The following is a 12,618-nucleotide window of genomic DNA, read 5'->3' as shown; positions in this document are numbered from 1 at the left end:
TGTGGGCTGGTATCCTAAATATGGCCTTTCCATCTTAATAGGCTATAAAATATATTCCTCTGTTTTTTCTTCTGAGTGATTTTATATTTAAATCACTTTGAAATTCTTCAATGGGATTGGCAAGATGGCTCAACAGGGAAGGCACCTGCCTCTAGGCCTATGGGCCATGGGTCCCACATGGTAGGAGGAGGGAAGTGACAGTTATAACTTGTCCTCTGACTACCACATGTATGCTGTGGAATGTTAAATAAATAAATAAATAAATGTAGTAAAAATTTAAAGTACATAAATGTTTAATCTGCCTAGAATGAATTTGCATTTCCATTTGATAACATATAAAACCCTAAATTTTCCTAGATGGATAATCAAACTCTTCCTGTACAATATGATTGTGATTCAAACTGTGAGCAAATAACATCATCAATACAAAATTGCTGTTGTTGCAGAGTTCTTTCAACTATTATAAATGTCCTCCCGAGCAGCCTCACACTGCCCAGGTGCACTGAGACTGCGGCACAGACACTAGATTGGACACTCTTTCCCACGAACACTTTTACATTTTCTGAAATAACTGAATGACTAAATTTTGGAAAGTAGTAAAATTAACCAATCATGCACAAGTTAAAATCAGCCTACTTAGGTAGAACTGTTATTCTTTATTATAGTAAAAGGACTCTCCTCTTTTTTTTTTTTTTTCTGAACCATGACAAGGCAGGTCTATGACAACTAAGTAGGTGGTGCCTGGTAATGCTGTCCCTGTGTACACATACCCATATACCTAGTGTGCTGAAACACATGGAGGAGCCCAAACCACCCAAAAATACAGCCATGCCTCAGACTCTGTACTGTATCCAGATCACCATGACAGACATCTCACCAGGCACATTACAAGTTTTAACCACACGAGGCAAAAGCCCTGCTTCCAGTTGTTTGTCCTTACGTTCTCCTTTGTGTGCTGAAACAGGGTGCAGCTTCTCGGAGGAAAGGGAGCAGTGATTGGCATTAGGTTATGTGCATCCAACCAAAATTAGTGAGATTTTTTTTTCTTTTAAAAGACAGACTTATAAAAGATACACGCACAGACATATACATACATACATGCATGCTAAACAACATATTTGAGAGAAGGAAGTCCCACGTAGCAGCTAGTTTGGAAGACAGGTTGGAGCCAAAACCAACAAATACTCTTCCATCTTGACACAAGCACGGGGAAGCTTTGTTGGTCACAAGTTTGTCTTAAGTCCTACCTCACCACCAAAGCATAAATCGCTTGCTAACACCATTTCAAAACAATAAAATGCAAATCAGGACATGCTTCAGATACTGTGCAATAGAATGTTTTCTATTGCCTCTGTGATCTTATAGCACTTTGTACAAATACCTAACTGTAGCTGCTATCAAAGTGAACTGTATTTTTTTTTTAACTGTCATACATACTACTAGATTCAGAGGTCATTTAAGTCACACTCAGTGCTTTGCATATTCCAGCAGTTTGCTGATGAATGGATAAAAGCTATATTCAAGTGATTTTGCTTTTATCTATACTGACTGTCTTTTTACATATGAATCACATGTCATCTGGTAAAAATGTGCTCATATTAATTAGACTTGAAGGATGAACTTTGGGCTACTTTCTTTGAGTCCATACTCCCCAAGGACTACCCTTCCTTCCCAGTTTCTAGCACTGCCAGTGAGCGACCTGGCTGTGAGAGACCTGTGCCCAGCAGTACTATGTGATGCTTTGGGTTCTGCATCCTTTCCTCCCATTTTGTGTCACCGTTTTTCCTTGCAGCTCCCCATTTCCTGGTCTCTTTTATCATAAAACAAAATGAAACGACAAGAGCAAAAACAAACAACAATAACAAAACACAAAATTCCATCATTTCCACTTAGGTATGATTTTATTTTAATTGTTATCTATGTTAAGAATCCTTATATTTTTAAACTTTATCTTTTTTTTGGGGTGTGGGGGGGTTCAAGACAGGGTTTTTCTATAGTTTTGGAGCCTGTGCCAGAACTAGCTCTAGTAGTCCAGGCTGGCATCTATGTGCCTGTCTCTGCCTCCCGAGTGCTAGGATTAAAGGCGTGTGTCACTGCCCAGACTAACTTTATTTTTCTATGGTGTGTTGAGTAGATGATAAAAGAAGGGATGTAAATGTAAAAAGAGAACACGTTTAAAATTATTTATTTATTATGTGGATACACACGTGCCATAGCATGTGTGTGAAGGATTATGGGCCCCTACACTTTCCTGAGTAAAACACACCTCATTTTCAGCCTTCATTCTTTAGCAACGGTCAAGGCTATGACTTCTATGATTTATGTCACTGTAACCTTGGTTCCTGGAGAGGTGTTGTTGTAAACACTCTGTCAACCAGTGGGTAGCTTGTTTCTGGACCTTTGAAACCAATTATTAAATAAGATGTGTTTATAAGTAATTAGTGGGGTTGACAATTTCCTATATCCCACAAGCAAGAGAACCCACAAACACAGGCACATCTGCACCCATCTTCAGACTGAAGGGTCCAAGAATAAAAATAGAAAAGTGTAGATGCCAGAAATAGGAATGTAGAAATAAGAAAATATAAAGTTGTAAGCCTAGGAGAATGAGAACAGACTGTCGGCAGCTTTCTCAGTAGCTTGAGGATTAACTATTAACAGTGGGTTACTCTGCTTTACAACCCATAGCTGTATTAACAAGGCCAAAGTATCTCTGCAAACCGAGTGCTAGCCTACGGATATGAGCTGAGTCAACTTTTAGGAAATAGATATATGACCGCTGGGTTATGCATTATCCTTGTTATATGAAACTGGTAGCATCAAAGGGGAGAGCACAGGGCTTCAGTAAACACTACCTGGAAGTACCAAGAGAGACAACAGATTAAGTACAAATACTAGTTTAGCTGAAAAACTGTTAAGGGAGATTGTAAAGTAAGGTAATCTGTATCTGAGTTTTACCTTGAGATTGTAAAAATTCCTTTGTTCAGACCTAATGCTTGGTGCCCCTACTATAAAAACGTGGGTTCAGAAACCGGTCTTTGCCACAGTCTTATAAAATCCATCTCTGGCTGTGGACTCAGCTAGCTGATAAGCTTTTTGTGCCCCATGGAGATTTTTTATTTTTTATTTTATTTCTTTCTTGAATTCTGGTTTCTGGAATAAAGTTTGTTTCTGGTTTATTAGACTTTGCTGGCCTGTCCCTATCTTTGCGCAACCCCCCTGGACCCAACAAGACTAATTCTCAAAGCCATCTTTTAATCTCACCCCAAATAGGCATCTAACTATGTCAAAGCCAGATAGTCCCATTAAATTCCTTTAGAGTCAACAAACCTAACATCTAAGAATGATCTCACCTTCCAAAAAGTAAAGCTGGGAAAAAGCAGGGGCAGGGGGGCAGTGATTATAAAAAATAAATAAATAAATAAATAAATAAATAAATAAATAAATAAATAAATAAATAAATTGAGGTTTTTTACGGTAACACGAGGGAAATAAAATGAAACTATAAATGATGATTTCACATATGACAACTAAAATTGAGACTGGTCTGTCATTTAAAGTGCTTACCCAAGTCTAGTAATTGATTTTAACAGGAAAAGAAATCAAGACCCATGAATATAACGTACAAACACACACAATGAAGGATTTTGTTCATTTTGCTTTTTAACTTAAAATATAATAAAGTGGACTTGGTATCTTAGTTACCAACTTTAAAATGGTGACCTCTCAGATTTTAAATTTAACTATGCATCTTGACCTTGAATTAAGTCCAGCAGTTTTGCTCCAATACCTCTGCACAAGGAGGAAGACATAGAATTACTTACTTTTACAAGCTCTTGCTGAGGCCAGATCTGAATAGGTTCCACCTGCTGAGGAGTTTGAGTTTGAATACCATATGTATTGAGGAAAACTTGAAGGCTAAATAGAGAACAGAGAGATGAGGTGGAGAGGAAGGAAGAGAGCTATTTTTAGACATTACATTTCTAGTTCGGGAAATGTGAATGAAGGAGGTACAAGGGAACAGACAATGCTAATTTGGAACATATGGTAAATTTGTTATTATCTGAAATACACCATGCACACTAGAATCCGAAGGGCTCGATGGCTTCTTCCCCCAAAGTATCGGGAGCTTTGGGGAGCAGTCAGAAAGATAGGCAATGATTTTTGATAATCTCTGTAACGTGTGGGCATTAATTTCTCATATCCACATATACGTTTAGACATGAAAAGTATGCTGTATGACACTTAAGATCACAATGATGTGCCTGCAACTGCCAAGGCTTATTTCCACCGCCATTCTCAACATGATAAACAGAAAGCCACCATTCCCCACCCTTCCCACAGAAGAATGCATCTCATACCGCTGGCTTTCTGCTACAAGTGCTACATGAACCACCAAGTCATTTTCCAATGGACCCTGCAAGGCATAAAAAGAGGAAGGAGAAACATTGAGAAAGATTTGATCACGACCAGCTATAATGAGAATCAAGCACAATATTAACGATCTCCAAGCAGTTCATTAAAGTGATGGACACAAGCTGAGTCTGAGCGCTGCCTTCCTTTCTTGCCCATCACTACCTACTGATCAATTTGATGGTGTAGACAGAGTAACAGAACACCAGGAGGGAAAGCCATAAATCTCACCAGTTCTAGAGAGGTTAGCTTGTCAGGGCTTTTCTGAATGATGCATAAGAGTGGTTTGGGGACTGAGAGTAATTTTCCATCATTTAACTCTGAAGGAAAGAGGAGGAACTAAAAATAAAAAGCTCAATTTATGAGCTCCCCATAAAAAATGACTGTGAGTTAAAACTGCTCATTTGACATCTTAACCATATATAAGCTTATTCCATTTCTGTTAGCCAATTTTCCTTATATCAAATTGCTTTTATTCCCTAATATTTAGTTCCTACATATTTGTCTACATAATTAGCATTATGTCATTAAATATTAGTTGTTAGTATTGGGTATTTGCTACTCTTGTGGAAAGAGTCACTATGATATATATATATATATATATATATATATATATTATACATATATAATTAACATATATGCTAAAATGAACCCAGCTTCAAGCCTGTATAAATTATTTGTGTTAGGTGCTCTGAAAGTACTGATCAACCATAACTATTTTCCAGTAACAAATCCAGCAGTCCCAATAGTATGCTATAGAACCTTTGATTTACTGTAAGTTTCTGTGGGATGGCAGACAAGAAACACTGGAATACTTGTATTAGCAGTAAACATCATAAAATCAATAGGAAAATTCCCAGAACCATCATGAAAATGACATTACAGGCAGACTGTCATATTATTTAAGTAAATGAAGAAGAGAAATATGACTTAACAAACCAACAAAACCTTACAAGGTTATAAACTGATACTTGATAAGACCTTGCAAATGACTGTTTCTCAAAACAATGAGAAGAGTTAATAATTCAGAGTCTCATCAAGATTTCAAATACCAAATGAAGCCATTAAGCAAATGAGACCTATTAATGACTTTGTTTCCAGGACAAAGATGTTTATGGGCTTCTTAGTAAACAGTAAGTCAAAACATACACTTCAATACAGACTTCACAATGAAGCCCTTGCAGCCCCCACTGATCAGCTGCTGTCTTCTTTCTGAAGCACAGGTGGGTTAGGGTGACATTGTCTCCACTTATCTGTGTTCAGAGTTAAAATAGCCATTATACCTTGAATGACCATGAGTAAGTACCTCGTTAGGCTCATTAGATAACAGGGCAGAAAACCAGCAGAGCACAGAGTTCTGATTCACAGTCATCTATCAGATGCAGCTAGGCTCTGCATCGCCAGCACTAGCCCCTCAGCCCACTCCACACACAGAAAGCATTCAACAGGGGTAGTTCCACCACAACTCCATGCCTTTCACGGTCAGAGTCAGAACCATCTTTCCCATTTTTAAAAACCAATTGCTTTCTAAAGATTGCAAATTTGTTCTGACAACTTACTTATCAGAAGGCAATTAGTACTTTCTGAGTGGTATTTTCTCTAATAATAGAGTATTTTCAACGTCTAAAGTTCTTCTCTCTCCCCTAACCCTCTGGCCAGCTCTGTGTAAGTACCATTCTCCCTTTCCCATCAAGCATCCACTTCCACACCTGACCAAGCGCGTATTAATAGACAAGGCTCCACATTAGACTATATTTCAGCTAAATCTAGCTATATCCCTCCTTGATGAGCTCAGTCCACTGGGAGAGGTGGAGAACTGCAAGCTATGACATATGTCTACGATAACATAAAATCTTTCATCGCACTTTATTATGGTAGAGCTACCTTGTTAGGAAAATCATCTCCAGGGCATATTATATTATACAGACAGACCACACTTTACTTAAGGAATGCTTACTTTAATAGACACTTGGGTGGTTTCTAATTTTTTGCTTCTGCAGAAGATTTGTCGTTACTTCAGAGAACTGTCTTGGGGAAGAACAAAGCGCTTCACATATCTGACAGAAAACACTCACTGAAAGGGCACTGCTGCTACAGCTGTGCTCTGCAATTTTCACACCCACCATGGGATGGTTGACCCTCTCTGATGAGTTAAAAATCTATGTTACCCTGGATCCACCATTCTAAGACATGGAGACCTGCCATTATCATATTTATATATGACTAGTTCCTTCCTAAAGAAGTTCAAAATATCTCAAAAAAGTATTGCCATCTTTCTTAATATGATAGTATGAATGCCTGCCTCCTTTACTCTTTAAATTCGGATGCTGAAATTTTAACCCTGAAGTGGGACTTTAACCAAAAAGTAGGCCAACACTAGATAGCGAGTCTGCCAGTTCAGGGATGTGAAACCTGCAGCTTCCAGCACCGTGAGAAGATGTCACTTAAAAGCTGCCCAGATCATGGTGTTCTGCTTCAGGAGCTGAGCAGACCGAGACACTTTTCATCTTTCTCTTCTCGAACTTGAACATAACCCTGTGCGCCTTGCCTATGCGCCTTGCCTGTGCAAGTCTCCCTCTGCCCTGCCTCCAGGGATGCACGACCACATACTGAGGTCCGGGGAACGTGTAAGCACTCATTCCCTTCTGTCCATTCTCCACGGGCCACATTCACTCCGAAGCTTCCAATTATTATCTCGGAGCAGGCCTTTCTGTGGTTTCTAGTTTTCAACTTGCTTTTTAGTTCCAGTCCCCGCAGCTGACTTGTTTTATGGACATTTTCCTCTAGGTTCTTTCTAAAGTGAGTTTTAAAACTTGACTCTTCATTAACCCGGCCCTCATTCCAAATAGGTTTTTATTACAACTATTTAATTGGTCACTGTCTCTCAGTGCCTCCGAGTCATCTTTGATACTTTACCCTTTAAGTCCAATGTCTACAGCAGTTTTCTGAAGTGGAAAATGACATCAGCTAATACTTAGAATACCACTTTGTGTATGAGAGCCATCTAAGTGCTTAACAAGCTATTCCTACCTTAAAGATAAGAAAAAGAAGCCCGGAAGCCTTAGCCAGCTTACATCCAAGAGCGCAAAGCTAGTGACCATCAGAACTAGAATCCAGAGTCAGGCAGTCTGGGCCAGAATCTCGCCCTAACCATTCAGTTGCTACAGGATCACAGAGAGGGCAGATTTGGAGACTGGAGAAATCAACCTCATAGAATCCCACCTTGCCACCTTCAGTGATGATCTTCGTCATCTAACGGGAGTCTTAAACTCACCCTGACAAAAACAGATGTGTTAATTCCCAACAAAGAATTCTTTATTTATATGAAGCTCACATTATAAATTCTTGCCCTGTTAAAAGATGTTGACTCTTTTTTCTGTCTTTAAGCCCCATGATCAATAATAACTGAAAAAAATGATCAGCACACATGAAGTATCAGGAAGTGATACTAAATTACTCATCAAAATGCCTCTATTATATATGTTATTACAAGGGCTCCATTTACTGATGAGAGAACTCAGGCATGGAGAGTTTTAAGAACCTTATGGGCTTCGGATATAGGTCAGAGGCAGAGTACTTGTGAATGCATGAGGTCCCTGTGTTTGATCTCAGGACCACAGAAACAACAACATTTATAGAACAAAATTAAAGTCAGCAAGTGGCAAGGCTGGGATTCAAACCAGTCTAGCCTATTTCTTATACCACTACAGTGTGCTGTGTGCCTCTCTCATGTGTTGCTAACTCACAATAAGTTCACTCACTCTGCCTGCTCCTTTGCCCCCACGTCCCTAAACACGTTACAGCCCTCCATCTGCACTGACACTAGAATCTTACTCAAAGACGCCAGGATCCTGTACATGATCAACTAACTGGTCTATCTACCCCAACCTTAATTCTGACACTCAGTATCTCCCTCCTACAGACAGAGATTTAAAAAGTATAAATCCATCATTCATAATCGGCATCCCACCCCATCCCTACATGCATGCCATCCAAACTCTCCAATGGCTTCCTGTCACCTGTAGGTCAAGAACCAAGCTGCTTTAAGGGCCTTCCTGCTCTAGCTCCCGCCCACCTCATTCTCTCTCTTCTGTCCCGCCATGCTGTATGGACACTGGGTTCTCTCTGTCCCATCACAGGGTTTTTGCAGTGGCTGCTCTTACTTGGAATGCTTTTCCAACAGATTATTAAATGGATGACTTCTTACCACATGGGTCCAAACACAATCCCTCCCTCTTAGGGTCTTCTCTTTCCCCTACACCTAACCTGCTTTGCCCCAAAATCTCCATCTTCTCTCTCTATTTCACTACCTTTCAGACTACCTTAAAGGTTCTGCCAGCTCCAGAACCTGTGTTACATAGTTTATTGTTATTCAATCAGCAGAAAGTAACTCTGTGAGAGCAAGGACTTCAAGCTACCTTGTGTTCACTGCTCTGCCCAGTGTCATTACCATGAGCCCTCATTTCAGTATTTATCTGTAATTAGGTCTACCACACATGGAGAGGCTCAAAGTAAAACTGACATCATGTAAAATATTCACAATCCTTGGTTTACTACAGAAATCATATTTATACTATTGTTTTTCATGTGACTCCTGAAGTCACTTTTAGCTCACTCATTGTTTGCTTACTCAGCTATTCACCAGAAATAGTAAAAGTCTACTTCAGAATCGGGGATATAGCTGATTGGTAGAGCACCTGCCCAGCACACACATGATCCTAGACTCAATCTCAATTGCTAGAAAAAAAAAAACAGAAAAAAACTAAAACAAAATATATACTGCATATAATTATGATGACACATTTACATTTAACGCTGGAATCCAAGACCACTAACTCTACCGCACTTCTGTAATTTTTTATTTCCCAATAAACCTCTCCGCCAATGCAATAACCCAAATCAGACCAAATCAAACCAAATTAGAAGTCCAGGTTTAATGGATGCCAATGCTTCCCTCCCACCACCCCAGAAAACCCGGAGAGGAAAAAGGAGAGATCACACATTCGTTCTCTGAGGAGCAGTTTAAACAGCCCTGGGGAGGGGTCACCATTTGGCGGGCTTTCTCAGAGGTGGAGTTTGGATTGAGGCAACTCCCAGGGGAGGTAGCTTGAAATGGAGCTTTCCACCCAACATTCCAAAATGGATGCCAGGAGCTGGGGTGAAGCCCCAACCAAATATTCCAGACTCTTTGGATAAAGGGGTGTCAGGGACTTGAGGTGACGCTTCCAACCAAACTATCTGGAGTCACCCTGACAGCTTCCCTGGTGTTCCCCTTCAAGCAGGCCTCTGTCAGTCTTCTGGACTGCAGAGCCAAGTTATTTTCCTTTGTCACTGATTTGCATGAAGGAGCTAACCAATTGTTGAGCAAATGAAGAGAAGAATGATGGATAAGCGAAAGGATAGCCCTAAGCCCTAATCCATGTTTAGGACATGGATTCTCTACTCCAACCAGTGTCTCCCAAACAAGGCCAGCCTAGGTGCAACCCTGCTTCATTAGAACACTGCTCTCCTCGCTGTCTACATTAGAACACTTCACAGAAAACATTGTTCGCTCTCGCCCATCTCAAGCTACTGCCTGCTGTCCTTCCCGTAAGGACGCAATTCTCTTCTCTGTCTATTCACATCCTCTTCCGAGGATTTAGTTTACTCTAACTACGACTCCAGAGCATCAGAGTGCTCATGCTTCTTCCCTCTCTGCTAGCAAGAGCAGGTTCCCAAACAATGCTGAGCACTCATCACAGACTACCTTAGGCCATTTTTGGAAGGGTTATCTGCTTATGGACGTTTATGAGTAGTCTTTATAATGACAGACTAGAAGGACCCTTTTATACACAGGAATGGACATAATACCTTGGTATTCATTTAGGGACTTGGAAGAAAAACATGTTTAGTATTCCTGATTGCAATATATGGACCCTAAACACACACAGCAAATGTTTGCAAATATGGGGCTGGAGAGATGGCTCACAGGTTAAGAGCACTGGTTGCTCTTCTAGAGGTCCTGAGTTCAATTCCCAGCACCCACATGGTGGATCACAACCATCTCTAGTGAGATCTGACGCCCTCTTCTGGCATAAAGCTGTACATGCAGATAGAACACACATACATAAATTAAAAAATAAATCTTTAAAACGTGTTTGTAAACCGGGCAGTGGTGGCACATGCCTTTAATCCCAGAACTCAGGAGGCAGAGACAGGCAGATCTCTGTAAATTCAAGGCCAGCCTGGTCTACAAGAGCTAGTTCCAGGACAGACCCAAAGCTACAGAGAAACTCTGTCGCAAAAAAAACCAAAAAACAAAAAAAGGGGGGGGGAGGTTTGTAAATTAAACGGGATTATTTTTAACAATAGGAAATAATCATAACCAAATGTACATACATTTCTATAAACAATTGTGTTAATCATGATAATTAATGTTAACCCATAGTTGAAAATAGTCATTAAAAATTTACATATCTATAAATAAAACCAGGTTGCATCTTGTTTTTAACAGTTCCCACCTTGATAACAAACACATTTAACATTAATTTATAATATTAACCATTTTTAAGTAGACAGAAGAACATTTATGGAATGCCTTGCCCATCAGCTGGGTACCACTTAGATTAAAATTGCAACTCATCTTGCTTAAAATTTGAGATGATAATTAAAACACTGCACGTACATCTGTCTAGATTCAAGTTTTTAAATTACTCACATCAGGCCAAAGTAGTAGCAGAGAAGATCTGCACCTGGGAACTATAAATAAACAGTATAAAAAAGTTTCAAGGGTGTTCAGTGAAGCCGTAATGCGGGTGTGTCCCCAGACTTTTCTCTCTCCTGTTCTTTCATTTATCTAATGCGTTTCAGAAGACAATTCACCCATAAGAAACAAAAACTTTAAATTACAGAAAGTTTTCTGTAAATGTCTAACAATTGCATCTCTGCTCACCTACTTCATCGTCATCTCACAGAGACTTGCAACGATTATTTCTAGCTCACTCTAGAGTTAGCCCATGCCTGTAACAGGTGGAACGTAAATAAACACAGAGTACTTCTGGTGCTTTTTTCCACTTAATGATTATATTTCTTTTCACATGTTAGTACAGAGAACACAGAACATCTCTTCATATTCATTTTGTTTAGCAATCCGTTTTATAGTTGATTAATACTATCTCACATTTTTAACCACTTGGAGAAGTCAACCTACTGGACTGAAATCTCGGGAAATAGCTGTGCTTACACAGTAGAACCATTCAACATCAGGTGTTAATTTTGCTTTTAAGAGTTGAGCACTCAACCTAACTCATTCAAGGCATTACTACCACTGATTTATGTTAGTCACAAGAAAACTATTATGAGAAGCGATCAGTAGGCCCAACTTTGGAGAGGAAATGTGGCTCCTTTTTTTTTTTTTAAGATGATGGCATGGAAAGACACACAGATGTTCAGTAGCAATTTATTCACAGAAAGTGCAGCTTCTGATAAGATGCATCTCGTTATTTCTCTGCTTATTTTTGTCTTCTGTTTTTAGAATGCTCATGTTGAGAATGCTAGTGTTTCAAGAGCCTGCTACACGCCATGTGTTATTCAGCACTCTGTTGCACATTCTCATGACAATGCTTTCAAAATTAGGAAACTGGCACTGAGAGAGAGGCTCTGGAATTTCTCCAAAGTCACAAATCTCATTGGTAGAAGGGAACTTGGCTGAAGTTATATCAAAGGCTAAAGTCAACATGGCGTTTTGTCATAGTATATATTTCACTGACTACGTATTTTATACTAACCAGAGTTCTCCAGAGATTCAGAACTCACACATGCACATTCACGTGGAGAGGGGCAAGGTAAGGGACAGAAGAGAGAATCATTGTAAGGAGGTAGCTTGCATAGTATGAAATGGAACAGATTCCAAGGGGTGCAGGGTTGGTGGTAAGCTCTTGTACTGGATGGTTTTTCATCAACTTGACACAAGCTACGGTGATTTGGAAAAAGACTCTGAATTGAGCAAATGCCTCTGTAAGATTGGCTTATAGTCGAATCTGCCAGGCATTTTCTTGATTAATGATATGGGAGGGCCCAGCTCACTACTGATGGTGCCAGTCCTGAGGATGTGGTCCTGGGTTGTATAAGAAAGCAGAGCAAATCATGAAAAGCAATCCAGTAAGCAGCACTCCTCCACGGCCTCTGCATCAGTTGACTGCCTCTAGGTTCTTGCTCTGACTTCAA

The 12,618-nt window shown here is 39.8% G+C and overlaps 1 protein-coding gene across 4 annotated transcripts in view; it reads right to left on the bottom strand.

Moving 5' to 3' along the window:
* The window catches only part of Phkb (phosphorylase kinase regulatory subunit beta), a 179,126-nt gene that overhangs the window by 45,016 nt on the left and 121,492 nt on the right, over nt 1-12,618 (bottom strand). For all 4 annotated transcript variants that reach the window (XM_087900341.1, XM_087900340.1, XM_087900342.1 and 1 more), the window contains 2 exons: nt 4,362-4,417; nt 3,825-3,918 (listed from right to left, as the gene is read on the bottom strand). In XM_087900341.1, coding sequence (XP_087756467.1) covers nt 3,825-3,918; nt 4,362-4,417 — 150 coding nt within the window. The remainder of the gene's footprint in view (nt 1-3,824; nt 3,919-4,361; nt 4,418-12,618) is intronic.

This window comes from Myodes glareolus, chromosome 22 (assembly GCF_982192425.1).
Source record: "Myodes glareolus chromosome 22, mMyoGla1.1, whole genome shotgun sequence".
Taxonomy (NCBI): domain Eukaryota; kingdom Metazoa; phylum Chordata; class Mammalia; order Rodentia; family Cricetidae; genus Myodes; species Myodes glareolus.
This window is presented reverse-complemented; position numbering and strand designations above follow the sequence as displayed.